Source organism: Filicampus tigris, chromosome 11 (assembly GCF_054856515.1).
Source record: "Filicampus tigris isolate MCC_2025a chromosome 11, RoL_Ftig_1.0, whole genome shotgun sequence".
Lineage (NCBI taxonomy): Eukaryota > Metazoa > Chordata > Actinopteri > Syngnathiformes > Syngnathidae > Filicampus > Filicampus tigris.
In genome coordinates this window covers 1,195,001-1,214,479 of record NC_141227.1, presented here as the reverse complement: position 1 = coordinate 1,214,479, position 19,479 = coordinate 1,195,001, and the positions used below count along the sequence as shown (strand labels likewise).

The 19,479-nt window shown below is 43.9% G+C and overlaps 1 protein-coding gene across 3 annotated transcripts in view; it reads right to left on the bottom strand.

The window, feature by feature from the left end:
• The window catches only part of piezo1 (piezo type mechanosensitive ion channel component 1 (Er blood group)), a 260,505-nt gene that overhangs the window by 228,525 nt on the left and 12,501 nt on the right, over positions 1-19,479 (bottom strand). For all 3 annotated transcript variants that reach the window (XM_086044430.1, XM_086044431.1, XM_086044432.1), the window contains exons 2-4: positions 8,515-8,610; positions 6,582-6,747; positions 5,857-5,998 (exon numbers count right to left, since the gene is read on the bottom strand). In XM_086044430.1, coding sequence (XP_085900556.1) covers positions 5,857-5,998; positions 6,582-6,747; positions 8,515-8,610 — 404 coding nt within the window. The remainder of the gene's footprint in view (positions 1-5,856; positions 5,999-6,581; positions 6,748-8,514; positions 8,611-19,479) is intronic.

Here is a 19,479-nt window from a genome sequence, read left to right as displayed (position 1 = left end):
ACTATTTATAGAATGCATTTAATGCTGTTTGTGATCGTTTTTCGGAATTGAAACAGTGCCTTAACCAAAACGAGGGTGATGTTGTTTTCTAATAGTAAAGTGAAGCAGCAGAATATTCCTTCCATTGTTAATCCTGTTGGGTCAGTTATTGAAGTTGTTCATGCTTTCAAATTTCTGGGCATCTTTACTGATGACTCTGTCTTCTAAACCTCATCTAGATGCCCTTGTCAACAAGCTATGACTTAAGACTTTTATACAACTACAGTATGCCCCAATCCAGGCACTACATATGCTGGACTGTCTTTTATGCCTCGCTATGCTTCATAACAACCTGTAGTTTACAAACTCCTCATTGTGAAGTGTACTCCAGGGTTGAGAGTCACTGATGGTGTAGTGGTACACACGGCTGAGTTGAGTTGAGGGATCAGTTCCCGCTCAGTGACGGTGTCTGTGTGTCCCCTGCGACTGGCTGGCGACCAGTTCAGGGTGTAGTCTGCCTTTTGCCCATTGTCAGATGGGATAGGCTCCAGCACCTCCCTGCGACCCTGTACAGGATAAGCGGTTTGGAAGATGACACATGACTCCAGGATTGGTTGGCCTGCTTTGTCGACCCGCCGGCTGACACACTGGTACAGACTTATATATAAATGACTGGTAGGGTTTCTCCCCGCATACTTAAGTGTGTATCTTCAGCGTCAGTCCGATGGACTTTATACCCTTTGTTCCCAGTATGTATACACACAAAGTGCCGCGAGGGTCAGGACAGAGAAAGGAAAGTGTTACAAGCCATCATTATAATAGTTTGGGATTTTTCTTAATAGCTAGTTTTAAGTTGTTTTTGCCTTTTCTTTTAATTCAGTTAGTTTTAATTAGTTTTAAGAGCAGGTTTGTTAGTTTTAATTAGTTTTTATTTTTTGGAAAAATCATTCTTTTGGTTCATTTCTTATCAGTTTTAGTATTGTTTTTTTATATATGGTGTATTAGTGGAGTGCTAATAAATAAATAAATAAATCCATTTAAGAAAAAAAAGGTCACTAAACTATGTGTTATACACAACTGTTTGACCTTCCTTCCTCTGTATGGGCCAACAAAGAATAAACCCTGAATTCTAATGTATAAATTTAATTTACATTTTTTTCGCGAAATTATAATTAGATTATTTTTTAGTTCTATAAATTTAAAATGCAGTTTAAATTAGAACTACAAACACTAATTTCATTGCATTTCATTAATGAAAATGTGTTTGTCAAATTTAGTTTTAGTTTCATTTTTCATTTCATCAGTTTTCGTTAACTATAATAACCTTGGTACAAGCGCACGTTACAACATTGATACTTCCTGTGGAAGGAAGAGGGGGATTTGCTGATTATGATTTTAGAGACCCTAGTAGTGTCATGATTCTGGTCTGTTGCAGGCAACGGCGGAATTCGAGGGCATGTCTTCCAATGCATGTTGTGCATGAGCAATCAAGGATTTACCTCTGGTCTCGCCCCATGAACCTAATCTACCCCACCCGTCGTGTTATGGTTGAGAAACTGATAGTTGCGGTCCATTTCTTCATCAGTGCTCATTAATTTTTGCCCAGCAACCCTCTAGCTATTCCCAGGCTAGCTCGAGGGTCGTGTTCATCATGAGTCTCTTGACTAAAGAAACTTTTACTGTATACACTGATCACAAGAACCGAGCATACATCCGTGCCGCTAAGAGGTTCGACAAGACAGGTGGGCGCTCGTTTACCCGGTATAATTTAATTTTAACATAATGCAAGGGTTCCAGAAATCAGACGCCAGACGCCCTCTCACGACTCCATGATCCCGCTGATGATACCACAAAGACGGAACCCATTCTTCCTGATCATTGCATTGTGGAAGTTCTACAGTGGGGGGGGTTGAGAAAAAGGTGATTGAAAAGCAAGAAGACGACCTGACTCCGGAGGACTGCCCCACTGGAAAATTGTTCGTGCCGGCGAGGCTTCGCACTGAGGTACTGCAGTGGGGGCATGCGTCCAGGATTGCCTGCCATCCTGGCGTTAATCGCACTTGCTTACTCATTGCCCAGAGATTTTGGTGACCGGGGCTTAAGAAAGACATTTTAAACTTTGTCTGGGCCTGCTCGGCCTGCGCATGTGGCAAGTCCTCTCACCAACCACCTGCCGGATTGCTTCTCCCGTTACCATCACTTCATCACTGTCCTACCCCTGTCAAGGGGACACTCCTATCATACTTACCATGGTTGATTGTTTTTCGAAGTTGGCTCACTTTGTGGTGTGACCCAAGCTCCCCTCAGCACTTGAGACAGCGCAGCTACTGGTCAAACACGTCTTCCAACTCCACGGCATTCCTGTAGAAGTGGTCACTGACCAGGGTCCCCCGTTTGTGTGCCAGGTGTGGAGGAAGATTTGCCGGATAATGGGGGCCACAGCGAGACTGTCCTCGGGTTACCACCCTCAAACCAATGGACAGACAGAACGAATGAACCAGTACCTGGAAGCGGCTCTCCAGTGCGTGTGCCTACATTGACCAACGTCATGGGCCAACCATCTCCCCTGGGTGGAATATGCACACAACACCCTCGTCCCGTCTGCCACAGGTTGGTCCCCATTCATCTCTGATATGGTTATCAGCCTCCCTTGTTTCCTTCCCGAGAGGGTCAGGTCGAGCTACTGTCGATCCAACTACAATTATTTTACATGACTGCAGTCTATCACGTCTACAATTCTGGACAGGCCAACAACTGCATAAAAGCCATGTTTTGTTTGGTTAAATTGTCAAGTGTGTTGGGATTGGAAAAAAAATGAAAAATTGAAAAAGAAAAATATTGCATAGTCTGGTTTAAAGATGGTGGTTTTTCAGGAGTCTGGCACGTGTGTAGAAGTTGTTTTTTTGTTTTGTTGTTCTGGATGTGATGCTTGTGTAGGCTGTGCCAGAGGGGAGAAGATTGAAAAGTGTGTGACGTGGATGTGTGCTGTCTCTGACATTGTTCTGTGCCCTCTTTGGGGCAGGGCTGTCATGTTATGTGGCATAGTGGTGTGAAGGCTACTTCATAGATGTGTTGTGCAGCAAAATTACACACACGTCCTATATGGTACAGTTTCCATAACAGACTGTGATGGAGTTGGTCAGGATGCTCTTCACTGTGCATCTGTAGAAGTTGCTGAGCAGTTTGTAGGCAATTCCAAATGTTCTTAGCTTCATCAAAAAGTGCAGTCTCTGTTGAGCCTATGTGATGATGTGCTGTGTGTTGTGGATCCATGTGAGGTCATCTCTGATGTGAGTACTGAGGAGTCGCTACCTGAGTCCCATCGATGACAGGGGTGCAAGCTGATATTTCTTCCGCCTTGGGATAGTCATCTCTTTTGTCTTTACAGGATTTAAAGAGAGATTATTTTCATAACACTCGGACATCAGATGAGCCACCTTATTACTGTAGGCCAGTGTTTCAGTGTTTAGTGAGCAGGGACTGAAGTTTGTAGATAATTGGCCTTCTTTCTGGGGCCGACCCGACCTGCTTAAGGTGGATGGCCTTCACCCTAACTCTCTTTCTCGAAATATAGATTACTGTTTGAGCCTTCCATGACAGTTCACATCAGAGCAGGTCGGGTTACAGGTGATTAGCGAGCCTGCAAGAACGGGTATGGTGTCTGTAAGGCTAGAGTTAACTAGCGCTATGCTAGACTCTGACAACACACATCGTTTTTTATTTAGATTGGAGTCGTACACACCACATATTCCTGCATCACATAGTGATATTGTTTCTACTGAGGTGGTGCAATATGATAATAATAGTACTCGAGAGCCGATAAATAACTACCATATTCTGACAGTCTTACCCTCCCGTCACGCTTATAGTTGTTCGAGGTACGATACAGGACCCAGGGAACGCGATCTTATCAATACAGTATTATGATTAGGAATCCTGTTATGGGCAATTATCCGGATAAACCTATTTTACTGAAACTCGGTCTGTTTAATATCAGATCATTCTCTTCGAAAACCTTGTTAGTTAATGACCTAATTTTACGGTATAATAATGTCCCACACAAGGACATATTTCTCAAGCAAAGGGATAAGGTACTAAATCTGAACAGTTAGTTAACAAAACTATCCCAAGGCTGGTCGTGTTTCTGTCAGTGAGATGAAATGGCGTCGTGTTGCATTATCCATGGTATTACATGTGTCGAACCACAAGAGGCAGAATATGCATGTGCAATGTGATTACTGGTAACCACATGAAAAGCATTGTGCAGGCAATTAATGAAGGCGGTTCCGTAGAAGAGAACATACAGTGACTGAATATTTATTTGCATTAGGTTTAGCACAACTAAAGCTACGTACTCCTGCAGCAGCGGACAGTCAAGCGACATGCCGATGTCACTCGCCAGTGTGCTGGCTCTGCCGCTGCTCGTGCTACTGGGTGTCATCACTTGCCGTACTAGTAGAACTTGCGCTGTATCTCCTGTTGAAAAATCTCCTACTCAGTTGGGTAACAAGTGGCACGTTTGAAGTGTTCTGAGGCAATTTTTGTCGTTTGCCCATTTTGCAGAGTCGGTTGAGATGAACTCTGGCTGCCCCGTGACCACGTCACACGCATGAGGGACGATTAGTGGGCCAGACTAAAATCCAACTCCGCTCTTGCTTAGTCCGACCCTTTTTTAAAACCTGTCGCTTCCCGTCCTCCGTACCAAAATTGGGCATACGTCCGGGACGGAGGGACGGTTCTGTCCCCGAGACGGACTGCCCAGATCTGTTAATTCAAAGTACTTACCAGATTCAATCTTGGAGCTAAGTTTCTGTCACTTGTCGGGATCCTCTACCAAAACCCTACAGCACAAATGCTAACTAACCAAGTAATTTCATCTTTATTTAACCCATTAAAGCCTAAAGCTCAACAGCTCCCCAAAACCTGAGGTCATCTTAGGAATTACCCTCGAAAACCTGAGGTTTTCCCAGAAATTCAACACCTACAAAATAATTAATATCTCATCCCCTGTAGCAGACAGAAACATAATTCCAAAAGAATTTGAGAGTTTAGACATGTGGCTTTCACACAGTCCCAAGTTTATTATTCTTGTTTCAATCGAAGACATAAAAATAAAGTGTCAGTGCAAGAGGAGCACTACTTTTAATTTAAAAAAAAAATCAAATGGTGATTACCATCATTACACAGACATCGGTATTTTCATTGTCTACAAATATATATCTTAACCATATATCACGTTCAACTGATTGTACTGGTTAAAAATCCACAAGCACGTCGTCTATTTCACTGCCGATACTCATTTCAGAGCTCCCACGACCGCGGCGTCCGGCATTATGACTCGAAACGTTTCCGGAACATCCTCCGCAGGCTTTCGACATCAGAAGCACACCAGAAGCTCATTGCATTTGCCAAGTATAAAAGGACTGCCAAATTGTTTGTCTCTTGTTGGATTATTCCTATGGTTGCTCATGACCTCTTGCTCAAGTATTGAATGTTCTAGACATCACACCTTGTTCTCGCAAAGTATTTTTTACGCTATTGTGTTTTTGTTTGGTAGAGTACAATACTCTCGGTTTATAGTATACGGATTTGGCTTTTCTCTTGTCTTTCCACGACGAGTTATTTTCGTTATTTGCCTCCATGCCTTTTGCGTGACTTTTGTTAGTCACATTTTCCTGGTTTTTGTATACCAGCGCACTTGTTTGTACTTTGTCGGTCTTGCAAATTTCTGTTTTCGGTAAAACACTTTTTGTCAAATTCCATTTTGAGTTCCTGATTCTAGAGTCATTTTTTGATTCCGGAATTTCCGGAATCGTATCAAACTTTCTTTTGTTATATGTTCGAAATAAAGTAAGGAAATTAAATGAAAAAACTTACCATTGTAATATTAGCTGCAGCCAGTATTTCTCGGTTTGTGACCAATCTTCTGCAAAGGATGATGGTTAACAAAGAAATCCCACAAAGCACCAAGTCAGGACATAGAAGGCGCAATACAGTCCAAGGATCCTCCAGTGGAAGCCTGAAGAAAATTCATTCATTTGTTCATATTGTATATTCAAATATTTGATTTTAAGATACAGTACATGCAACATACAAAATCAATAATATTCTCATTTATCCAACACAAAAAAATATTTTCAACAATTATCTAACGTCCTTTCATCGGGCTGCTCCTACTACATGCCATGTAACAAAACAAAGCATGCCATGCTATACTATTCATATTCTATGTACAGACAGTGGGTCCCCACTATTTGCAGGGGATAGGGCCTGCAAATAGTAAAAATCTGCATTTAATTTTTAGCCATTATTATTAGAATTTTTTTAACCGCCCCAAAATCTTGAAAAATACGTGGACGTGGATAAACCTCCAATAAGTGTTTTGCATGAGGAAAAAAAATGTTTTTCAAAATATTTTGTTAAAAATATTGGGAAAAATATTTAGGAACAGGTGAATTGAGAGGTGGTGAACCGCAGGTGCGGACCAAGTCTGTGGGGGTCCACTGTATACTGCATTTGTGTTCTGTGGAACTAAGTGACACTCACACCCTTTAGCAATCAGACAACTTGTAAAAAACATAATATAGATAATGCTGACATACCTGGACAGTCCTATATGTCCGGTTATGATATCCACATGCGAACAGTTGTCAGCAATAGCAATGTTTAGAGGAGGATAGGTATATAGTACTGTCTGGAAGCAGACATGAGCAAGTATAAAAAGTAGACTGGTACAAAATATTGCTCTGATGAAATGGCCTGTATGTCCTGAAAGATAAAGACAAAACAGAATGAGTGTGTAAATATTAAATTGAAAAATAAGGACACTATCAGGCGTTTGCATTATCCTTTTTCGGAGGTGACCCTATCGGGCCACCATGAGACATGCTGTGTTGGTCCTACCAGAACCGGCACTAGCGTTTTCATATTTAGTTTCTTTATACTGTATTATTATTAAAGCCCTTAAGAAATTATTAATTCTGCATAATTACTTTTTAGCATATTGTGTGGTTATGAATATTCATTACGGAAGGATTCAACCCAACGTGCAAAAAGATGTGTGCAGCGAGTAAGAGACCAATGATGATTGATAAATTGAGTGTACTACATAGTATATTTAAAATATATATATATATATATATATATATATATATATATATATATATATATATATATACCCGGAGAAAACCCACGCAGGCACAGGGAGAACATGCAAACTCCACACAGGGAGGCCAGAGCTAGGATCGAACCCACGACCTCTGAACTGTGAGGCGGACGTGCTAACCAGTCGACCACCGTACCGCCGTCAATTATTATCATTATTTCATATTTATTTTCTTCTCTCAATTCAACATTAATATTACTTATGGATATTAGGGGGCGGCACGGTGGTCGACTTTATTCAACGCAGTGAGCCTCGTAAACTCACCATAGTCTCCCAATTGCTTGTTCTTCAAATGTCGGATTAAGTTGGTTGTGTTGAAACTTTTGGCCATGCTACCCGCGCGGGGTACCTTTTCATGGCATATACAGTATTACAAGACGCAAATTCCACACACACAGCAGACAATGCTATGTTCACACCAACTGCGGTGGTCGGAATATTCGATCAAAGCCTTTTATTGCCGATCAAAACATCCGATCACCCGCAACTCATGCTTCGCAGCCTTGTGTTGTGTCCCTCCCCTCTGCTCGCAGCGGAGACGCGGCTGCGTTAGGGACCCTTTCTGGCGGCGCGTTTGAATTGGAGTCAATGTAGCACACGTGGGCAGGCGCGGTTGAAAGCAGGGCAGCGCGAGTGATGCTTTTGGACGGAGGGATATCGTCGCGTATTAAACAAATCAACTTTTTTGCCATTGCGTCTCACAGCAGCCAAGCATGAGCTGCGGGAGATCGGATGTTTTGACCGTCAATAAAAGGCTTTGATCAAATATTCCGATCACGTAATTTTTCACGAAAATCGGCCGATCATGATTGGTGCCCGATCGATCGGAGCATCCCTACAGATTATGTTTTCTTTTTCAGGGTCGCGGCAGGACCTCCAAAAAAGGGTCAAGTGCCCAGCTCTATAGATGATGAATGACGGACCAGCAAAATTTTGTAAAATGCCCACCTCTGTCTATTTATCTCTATGCAGTGGTTAGTATACAGCCCAGTCCATTCCTGCCACATGCAATTTTGTTTATATAGTATGTAGATTGGTGGCCCAGTGCTTGCAGAGGCTGTGGAGGAAGTTAGTAGTTAGTGTAGTTTTTGGTGCCCTTATTTTGTAACACGTTAACAGATGTACGAAGTGGTGAGTGGGAGGCGGCGACTTGACTATATGAAGCTAGCAAAGCAGACACCGGTGAGGGATGTGTGATTTTGCATAAATTTGATTGATTTGGGATTTTTTTTTAAATGTTCAAGTTAAAGCGATTAAGCGAAAAAGTCTCTAACGCAGAAATGCCACTCACGTCTAAATAAGAAAATTGAAAAAAATAAGTGTTTTTCACGGGACAGCGACGATGTGCAGGCTCAGTCAGGTGGTCTTACCTCTGATGGTATGTTTGTTGGGACACAGAAACCACGGCAGCAACAAGAGGTACACAAAGTACACCAGGGACAGTACGTTGTAGCGAAGAAGACAAGCTGCAAAAATAAATTAGTTGAGTTACCTAACAACCTCATTGCAATCAATACAGCACAAGGATAAAATGTATTTGTATGTACAGTGGATCTCCACTATTCGCAGGGGACAAGGACCAGGCCAGCCGCGAAGAGCGATAATATGTGTCATTGATTTACCATCATAAATGCATTGAAAAAATACATACATATTTTTCTTAACACAAAAAAATAATCTTGAAAAGGGCAGGAATAAACAGCCAATATGATTTTACCATAAAAAACGAGGCTCTCCAAGAATATATGTGTGTATATATATATATATATTTTTTTTTTTAAATATTGAAAAAAAAATGTGCGAATAGGTTAATCTGCGGGTGCTGAACCACGAGAATGTAATGGTCACTGTACACGCTTACTTATTTATCAGGATAATCAGAGCTGACTACCTCCAGAAATTCACTTCCATAAGAATTTTTCTGAATTTCCATGTTTTTCACATTTTGTCACGAAAATTCCCTTGGCATATTATCGCAGCATATTATGTAATAAGTATATTGTTCAACTGCACAACACAATCATTACTCTATAATTGTGGATAAATTATGGCTTGAATATTTGTTGTTATAATGTATTTATTGCATCAACCTTGTCATCGTGCACACTGGTTCCTGGAGAATGCCTAGGATCAGGCATACCAGACAGAATCATCATGAATGATTAATAATAATTAATGATACTTTATAAGATTAAAGCTAATTTGAGCAAACTTGTTATTTCAGAAGTGTGTATCAAACCAGTAGGCCTTCACATTAATCAGGACTCAAGAAGTAGCTGTCAGTTTCAAAAAGGTTAGTAATCCCTGATCTCAAGTCAAATACAGCATGAAGACGCAAAATATGAAATAATCACTTAAATTTAACCTGTCATGAATATACACAGACAGTACGTTCCAGTCCTGGCCCGGCCACCGCAACTTGGCCGAAAAGGCTTAATGTTGAACCCTGGTCGCGGGACGTTTTAATCTATCAAGCTGCTTTGCAAGTTAACATTTATTTTGTGTGTCCTGATATACACAAATAACTGTTGATTTATTCAAATAGTCTGCAATAATTCAGATGATCAATGTTAACATTGATTTTGTGGCTTAATTATTGGTGTCAGATACAATAAAATACAATACAATTAGGGGTGGGCGATATGACGATATTAGATCATTAAGGGGTTTAACGTGTTGACGATCTCATAAAGCTGAAAGATCGTTTGATCGTCTACAGGGCACATTCTATACAGTTTTGCTCTATGGCGTCGCAAAGCCACTGACGCATATCCGACCAACCAAACGCAGTACGCACAGTGCACCGTACGTGACACTCCCTGCCTCCCTGTTTGTTTGTATAGCGGGAAGCTATAGCGGAAAGTCACCACGAAGCAGAGTTGGTCCCGAAAAGAAACTCCACATTCACAGTGTAGATTTGGTTTGGCTTTTCCTCGGAGGGGAAAGCGCAAACCAGTTATTTGCAAAGTTTGCAGAGACTCGGTTCGGACGTCAGATGGCAACACGACAAACATGTTTAATCACTTGCGGACACAGCACCCAAAAAATTACACTGACAGCCAAAGCAAACGGAGATCAGACACATGGTAGCCACAGGCAGCTGCTAGCTCCAAGCTAACACAACCCACGGTAACACAGTCATTTAACAAGGGCACTCCATATGAAAAAACAAGCAAGTGGTGTAAAGAAGTAACTGAAACAATGACTTACTACCTTGCTGAAGACATGATTCCCATTAAAACAGTGGAAAACGAGGGGTTTAAAAGACTCTTCAAAGTACTAGACCCGCTAGATTCCACGAGCTGTGTTTTTATGTTTTACGTTGTTACCTTTTATGTTTACATTCACTGCACATTTTGATAAAAAATATCACTATTTAAATTAAAACCTGTTCAGAAAGCTTTGCTGGCTTGAAATGTCTTCTTTTCTTTTACTGTTTTATATCATCCCTGTCATGTGAAAAACACTTATCTCAATTTTTTAATTTTTTAATTTTTACATGAATCATGTTTCCGCGTTACAGACATCGCATTAAAGTGAAAATGTAAAAAGTTTCCAAAATTGGAGATAAGTGCTTTTCACAGGACAGTGACTATATGCATTTTGAATGTGTTTTATGTTTAACATGAGGAAAATAGTAAAAATGTGCAAATTAGTCTAAAAATAACTGTAAAAAAAAGAATCATTATAAAATCATGATCGTGAATTTATTTTTAAAAAATTGTGATATGATATTTTTGCCATCTCGCCCACCACTAAATACAATACAATTTTACTGTGGAAAAGATCATACTGAGACCCTCACAACTACTGATACGTGTGCTTCCTCTAGTGGGATACAAAATAATTGCTACCTTCATATAGTTAAAGGGACACTGGGATTATAATGTTCCGGTGTGCACCGGAATGAGGTGGATTCTATAAACGCCAACACCAAAAAGAATTTGAATAAAAACAAGAATCTATTTTAACAAAGGATATCGCCAGACCGACAAAGTACAACATAGGACGCTGGTACCAAACTAGGAAAAATACAGGAAACAAAAAGCGCTTGCAAAAAAGGGCAAGGAAACGAGAACCGAAATTGCTTGTTACTAAAGAACAAGATGAACCCAAAACGCGTATGATATTAACCGAGCAAAGCCTTAATACAACAAACTACTTACATGAACCATGTGCAAGTACAACGGAGCAAAACAGGAAATAACCAAATTTACAGCCCCCACCTCTTCCACCCACCACAGTTCCCAAAGAATCCCAACCAACTCAGCCGTGAAAACAGAAACACCATCAGGAAGCCGCTGACCTTGTCGAAACGCCACCTGTGGTACATAGATCCCAAAACCGACTCGACAGCTAGCCGGAACCCTCGACCCATCAGTGTAAATTTGTACAGCAGATTCCCATCGATCCCTAAGATGCATATTTACATAACTAACCAAATCACCCTTAAAACCCTGACGCACCACCTCACACACCGAAAAATCTACATCAGGGTCGGACCACAACCAAGGGGGAATGGCAGTCCAAACCACGGGTTCCACAACATCCCTACCCCGAAAATACGGATGTGTAAGATGGCCTTTGACCAACTGCAGAAAGGTCGTCCTAGCTGGCGCGCTACCATCCTCCCAGCTATCTCCCAACACCGACGTAGAAAGAAGGGCCAAAGCCTTTCAGTTTTACAAAATAATTGAGGGCCAATTTCTTGCGGCACAAATACAAGGGGCACTCTCAGGTCTCCACAAGCAGCGCAGGGATCGAGGTTGTGCGAACTGCATCCACACACAGTCTAAGTGCCCTCGCCTGTACAACGTCAAGTAAAGCCATGGTGGGTGGACTTGGCTGCAGAGCCATAGACCACACAGCAATAGTCAAAAACCGAACAAACTAGTGCTCTATAAATTGACAACAGTACATCCCTCCCCACACCCCAAGTGGAACCAGACAAACACCTCATCACATTTAAAACTTTATGGCACTTGACAATCATTCTCCAAACATGTTCCCCATACGTAAGCCTCTCATCCATCCACACTCCAAAAAAATTATAAACACGAACCCTCTCAACAGGCACACCATAAAGTGTCAAAGTATGATTCCCAACTTTACGTTTCCTGCCAAACAACATCAATTTAGATTTACTCACTTACAACCTAAATCCCCACTTTTCAGACCAAGCCTGCACCTTGTCTAGGGCCGACTGCAGTTGCCCAAAGACATATTGAACATTCTTGCTTCTCTTCCAAAGTGCACCATCATCAGCAAACAAGGACTGACCAATTCCAGTACCCACCTCTTGGAATATATCATTAATCATGATACAACACTGGGCTAATGACACTCCCCTGAGGTGTCCCATTGTCCGTACTATAAATTCCAGAGAGGGAATGCCCCACTCTCACCTGAAAGATGCGCAAACTTAAAAACTGTTTAATCCAACTGAACATTCGGCCTCAAACTCCTGCCTCATAAAGTTTTAAAAGCAGCCCGTCCCTTAGTCTAAAAAAACATTTTGCACACGTGTGAAATACTGTTTCCGTTCCAGCCTATAAACTAATCTGTCCATAATCATCCTCTCCGTTATTTGCACAGCACAGAAGTCAGGGCGATAGGCCTGTAAGACGAAGGGACATCTGCCTCCTTCCCATGCTTTAAAATGGGAACAACAATGGCATGCCTCGAGTCATCAGGAAGAACACCCACTTCCCACACCTCATTCACCAAACAAAGAAGCTCACCTAACATCTGATCGTCCAACCGCTGGAACAACTCATACCCGAGGCCATATCTTTGCCAGGTGCTGTGTGGCAACCCGTCTTAATAGCTCTCACAAGCTCCTCCATAGAAATAAACAAATTAATTGCATCACTGCTGTCACGACTTTTCAATAGTTTATACCCCTCCAGCTCGATCATCATCCCCCTTCTCATCCTATCTTCACAGCCTACATTATCGTCATTGTGTACCCTCTGAAACGTCTGCGCCAAAACCTCAGCCTTTGCCCCATCATCAACTGCCTCCGAATCCCCCTGTCTCAAGACAGGAAGTAACAAGCCCCTATTAATACCAGACATCCGTCAAATCATATTCTACACCTGTTTAATAGAAGTGTAAACCCCCAACGTGCAACAATAAGCTCTGCAACTCTCCCTTTTGGCCTCCTTTATAACCCTCCTAGCCATTGCTCTACATTTCTTGTATTCAATCACACGACTCAACAGGGAATTTCCTCAGCAATTTATAGGCCCTGTTACACGCACGAACAGCATCACTACAAGCCGCATTCCACCAAGGCACCAGTTTCCTTCCTGTCCTCCCGGTTTACAAGGAATCGCTTGCTCTGCTGCTTTTTCAATAACCCATACCATTCTTCCACACTGCCCTCATTAACAATCTCATCAAAAAACAGACTAGACCGAAACAGTTCCCAATTAGCCCTCTGAAAACTAAACCCCCTTGGCACGCACTCCTTTGCCACCCTAAGAACCCTTCCAAACCCACACAGAACAGGAAAATGGTCACTGCCCATGTTGCAGTTTTCCAACACACTCCATACACTACTTCCGGCCAATACAGCTGACGCAAACGTCAGGTCAATGCACGACAGCCGTCTGGAACACATATCAAACCTAGTAGGCCTCCCATCATTCAGTATCACCAATCCATACTTGTCAATAAAGTCTTCTAGCACAACCCCATTTCTATCCCTTCTAACACTGCCCCACAAAGGGTTGTGAGCATTAAAATCCCCCAGCCATACCACAGGGGGTCTCAATTGATCAATGACCCTACCTAAATTCTCGCCATCTAACAAAAGGCATGGGTTATAAAAATTAACCACACAAATTTTACCCCCTGCACTCCATAACTCAACCACCACACATTCCATTTCCGAAACAATCCGAGCTTCACGATACTGAACACCCTGCAAGACAAAAGTGGCACAACCCCCACCCTGAGAAGACCTATCATTCCGTACACACACATATCCCGGAACCACAAAGCTTGAAGGCGGCTTCAACCATGTCTCCTGTACACATATAACGTCAGGTCTGATACCACAATTTTCAATGAAGTGTTTCAGTTCTTGGCCATTAGCAACCAAACTACGTGCATTCCATTGGAGGATATAACACATACGTGCTCTAGCCAACCCCACCATCTACAGTGCGCTTTTCCACCGCTTCATGTTCACCATCTTTGGAAAAGAACACACTATGTAGGTAGGCAGTATCAAAGCCTGCTATCCCTAGTACCCTCTCAGCTGCCAAAACCACCACCCTGACCACATCGGAATTGTTTTTAGCTTGCTTCGCACCACACATAACATCCACCGAAAATGCTAGAAACTTTACTCACCACAGCACTATCGTCCGACACAGCACCTGCTGGCCCTTCACCGCTCCCTCCCCAATTCCCTAACAGTCCTGAGCCTCACCCATGTCCATCCTGTCGAGCAACCCGCCTTACAGCTTCCGCACAAGTCAGCCCCTGATTAGCCTCCCTATAAATTTGAACCTCCATTGCGTGCTTATAGAGACCACACACACGGCTGCCAGCAATATGCCCACCACCACAGGACCCACACTTTAACTCAGTCACCTACAACCAACAAACTCATGATCACCCCCACATTTACCACAACGACGAACCCTGCGACACACTGCAGCAACATGGCCATAACGCTGACATTTATAACACCTCAATGGAGGCCTCCTACTCCTATAAGGGTGCATCGTAAACGCAAGACACCCCAGAAAAACACCCCAGAAGAAACACCATGCACCACACCTTTTAGGCCACCATTCCTATCACCGACAGCAAGCCCTTCAACAGCCTTCCCATCTAGAGACTTCAACGCCAAAGCTCTGCTCACTTGAGCAGCAGAACCACATAACAGCATCAGCTTGCCGTCCGCCAGTATCTAGGCGCCTATCACCTCCCCCACAGTGTCCTTCACCATTTTGGCGAGGCGAATAGGATTAAAAGAGCTAAATCTCTCCTGTCCATTTTTAATCCTGAGAATAACTTTACGTTCAACAACACCGCCCACTCTAAGGATCTTAGGACCCCCCTCTCCGTCTTCTTCTCCAGGATCCACAGTCGATGGCCGCTTATTACTCCCTTTTCCTTTACTACCAGCTTTCACCCGCTAGGAACCCCCCGCTTTATCATCAGACTCCATGACAAACACACACCGAGGAAGTACGTATAGTACGACGCCAGACAACAAGCTGGGCGGCACCAATTTGTCCCACTAACTGCCTAACACCCTCTAGCTTACTCCCTCCCTAATCTCCAGGCGAGTACTTACGAGGGGTTCTTATGCACTATAGCCCGTAAGCCCGGAAAAGCAACCGCAAAGCGACGACTCACCTGCAGCTTCGGTGTGCTCCCAAGACAACTGCTTTACCCGCTTTCCTCACCGCACTAACCACCAAACACCAAGCGGAGTCCAAAGGGACAGCGCTCTGCCACCTACCAGGGACAAAACGGTCTCCACCCAGCGTCTGTCCGGCGACCGCATCTCAGGTGTCCGACCACCGTCACCAGTCTCCCTTCTCCATGCAACGAGAACAAGTCTGACATTTTTCGACAGTGAGTTGTCCTTAAATAGTCACTGATTAGGATTCCAAACAGGTGCGCTGTAGATAAAACTACCTACTGCCCCTACGGAGCAACCAGGAACTACAAAGCGTGACACAAGAACAGATCATGACAGGGATGATCTTAACATTGGCACTTATATAATAGGTTTGCATGTAAAAATGACATCAGTGCCAAAGTGTCCCCGCCAAAAGACTCTGTAGTGATTTAAGGTCTTTTTTTGTGATTAGATTTATGACAAATTTCCCCGTCCCCTTTTGGGGCATGGCTTATGTTATATTTTCGGTCTCAGCGGTCTACATCACGCGAGGAAGGCATGCGTGGTAATATTGCTTGCTTTGCTTTTCTAAAACGGCGACCGATCGCCACCAAAATGCAAATGCACATTACTACTCTTGTCCACTTCAACCTGTGAAAGTATAAAAGTGTTCTTCACAATAGTTTGGATTGATTGACATAAAACGTGATCTCATCATGATCACCTCCACAAAATCAAAAATACTGTGGCGACCTCCACAAGAGCATGCACACACAAACCCCGACTGGTTATATTTAGGACATTTAGCTACGCTAAACTACTGTCAGCTTTCAGGAGGGAGACCGCGGCTTGCATCAGCAGCAGGCAGATTGGAGCACTCCTCTTCCCTCCCCGGCTAAAGGTAAGATTGGGACGGCTAATAGCAACAACTAGCTTCAGGTCGTTAAAATAAAAGGTGTGAGCACACAACATTAGCTCCTTACTGTCCGCCCAGTGTGTGGAGGTGAAGATGAGCCTGTGTCGCCTCGCAAGCAGTCGCGTGCGGTGTCCTTGCTTGCTTTGTTTGCAGCCACCACCTTCTGCCTGAGTGAAGCGGCGTGAGAGTGACGAAAGCCCTCATCGAACAGCGAACAAAAAGTTGCAGCGAGGCTGGCTGCACAGCCGAGTTTGGCCGCATTGGAGCGTGCCATTTTGGCTGTCACTTTCCAAATTGGACGGCGCATTGTAAGTCGAAAAACTGGGGCCATTCCTCATCCAAATAAAAGTGCACATCTACTCATTCCCACTTCAGTCTCTGTAAATATCCTATAAATGTCCTGACTAGTGTTTAATGCCTGGCCTGTCCTAAGCGTGATCAGCAAGGAAGCATTTTTTTTAAAGCAAAGAAGCAGTGTTTGTTTTTTTTTGTTTTTTTTAAGCAAATAAGCAGTGTGCGCTCGTGCCAGCCTAAACCTATGTAGCTCTGATGACTTCCACATTTCCTCATTCTCATATAAATCAGCCACAGAGAGAGGTTAATCCTTTTGATATGTTGAAGTGGGCATTATTAGAGATGTCCACATAAATTTTTGTTGCCAATTGATCGCCGTTTTTTGACGTTATAAGCAATAAAAGTACAATGATTTCCAATAAGATAAGATAAGAATGCCTTTATTGATCCCACAGTGGGGAAATTTTCATTGTTACAGCAGCAAAGATATAGGTCACACAGGGGCGGCGGCATAATGTGGTCATTAATGTATAACATTGACGGCAAACATTTAGGATCAAACCTATGTAAATATACGCAGTAACATGTGTATATACACATGTATATACACACCAACCTACATCTACATAAAAAGTATGAGGAACACTCATTTCGGCCTGTACATAGTACAGAGGAAAAAATACTCTAAGTGACAGTGCTGCAGTGCTGTAGTGAAATGTAAGGAACAGCATTGGATAAAAATAAAACTAGATTAACAGTAGTGGGGAATGTTGAGTATTGCACGGTATTACAGTAGTGGGGAATATTGGGTATTGCACGATATGAGCTCAGGTGCAGGACTGCACAATTGCACTAACCTTTGCAATAGCCTGCCAGAGGATGTCAGGTCTGCAGAGACTGTTGATATTTTTAAGAGGAAGCTCAAGACACACCTTTTTAGTTTGGCTTTCAACAACTTTTAAATAATTTATCTTTTCTTTTGATTGAAGATAATTCTATGTTTTGCTTTGAATGTTTTAAAGCACTTTGAGTTGCATTTTTATGTATGAAAAGTGCTATATAAATAAAATGTGATTGATTGATTGATTGATAATGTCTGCCAGTTTGTAGAGACTACACAATGTTCTTGTTAAAGAGTCTGACAGCAGCAGGCAAGAAGGAACGGCGGAATCTCTCCTTTGCACAGCGAGGGTGTAACAGTCTGTCACTGAAGGTGCTGTGGAGTGCTGTTAGGGTGCCCTGTAGGGGGTGGTCCAGGTTGCCCAGCATTGATGACAGCTTGGCCAACATCCTCCTGTCCCCCACCGAGTCCACAGAGTCCAGGGAGCAGCCCAGGACAGAGCCTCCTGACCAGTTTGTCCAGCCGCTTCTTGTCCCGGGCCGAGACGCCGCCTGCCCAGGTGACCACTCCCTGGAAGATGACCGATGCAACCACCGAGTCATAAAAGTTCCTGAGGAGTGTCCCCTGAACCCCAAAAGACCTCAGTCTCCTGAGTAGGAAGAGTCTGCTCTGACTCTTCCTATAGAGGGCGTCTGTGTTGTCGCACCAGTCCAGTTTATTGTTCAGATGAACACCCAGGTACTTGTAAATTGAGACTCTCTCAACATCTGTTCCCCGGATATTCACTGGTGCAGGTGAAGAGTGCTGGCGCCTACCGAAATCCACCACCATTTCTTTGGATTTCCCCGCATTGATCAGGAGGCGGTTCTGCTGGCACCAGTCCACAAAACCCTGAGTAAGTTCTCTGTACTCCCGATCATCTCCGCCTGTGATGAGGCCGACAATCGCAGAGTCGTCAGAGAACTTCTGCAGGTGACAGGTAGGGGTGTTGTAGTTGAAGTCCGAGGTGTAGAGGGTGAACAGGAAGGGAGCCAAGACAGTTCCCTGTGGGGCCTCCGTGCTGCAGAGGAGCACGTCAGACACACAGTCCTGTGTCCTCACATACTGTGGCCGGTTTGTGAGGTAGTCCTGGATCCATGTGGTGAGGTGGTGGGCCACCCCCGCCCGCTCCAGCTTGTCTCCCAGTAGGGTGGGCTGGATGGTGTTGAAAGCACTGGAGAAATCAAAGAACATGATCCTCACAGTGCTCCCCGCCTTCTCCAGGTGGGAGAGTGAAGTGTGGAGGAGGTAGATGATGGCATCACCCACACTGATGCCAGGCTGATATGCGAATTGGAGTGGGTCCATTGAGGAGCTCACCAGGGGGCGCAGGTGGACAAGGACCAGTCTCTCCAGGGTCTTCATCAGGTGAGACGTCAGCGCCACTGGTCTGAAGCTGTTGAGCTCCTTCGGGTGGGGGGTCTTTGGCACCGGGACCAGGCAGGATGTTTTCCATAGCTGGGGCACCCTGCCCATCTTCAGGCTCAGGTTGAACATGTGCTGGACAATTCCACACAGCTGGTCTGCGCAGGATTTGAGGAGCTGGGGGCTGATGCCATCTGGACCCGCTGCCTTCCTCGCCTTCATCTTCTACAGCTGGTTCCTCACCTGAGATGTTGTGAAGGCCAAGGCCGGGCAGGAGGGAGTGGTGGCTATCTGGTGTAGCTGGGAGCTGGAGACTGTGGAGAAAAGGGGGGAGGGGGTGACACGCCCAGCAGGAGGAGTAGGTGGAGGCTGCAGCAGGAGAGACTGAGTGGAGGCAGGCATCTGATCGAACCTATTGAAAAAGAGATTCAGCTCATTTGCCCACTGCAGGTCCCCCCCAGTCCGGGTCTTGGGTTGTCCGTGGCCTGAGATGGTCTTCAGGCCCCTCCAGA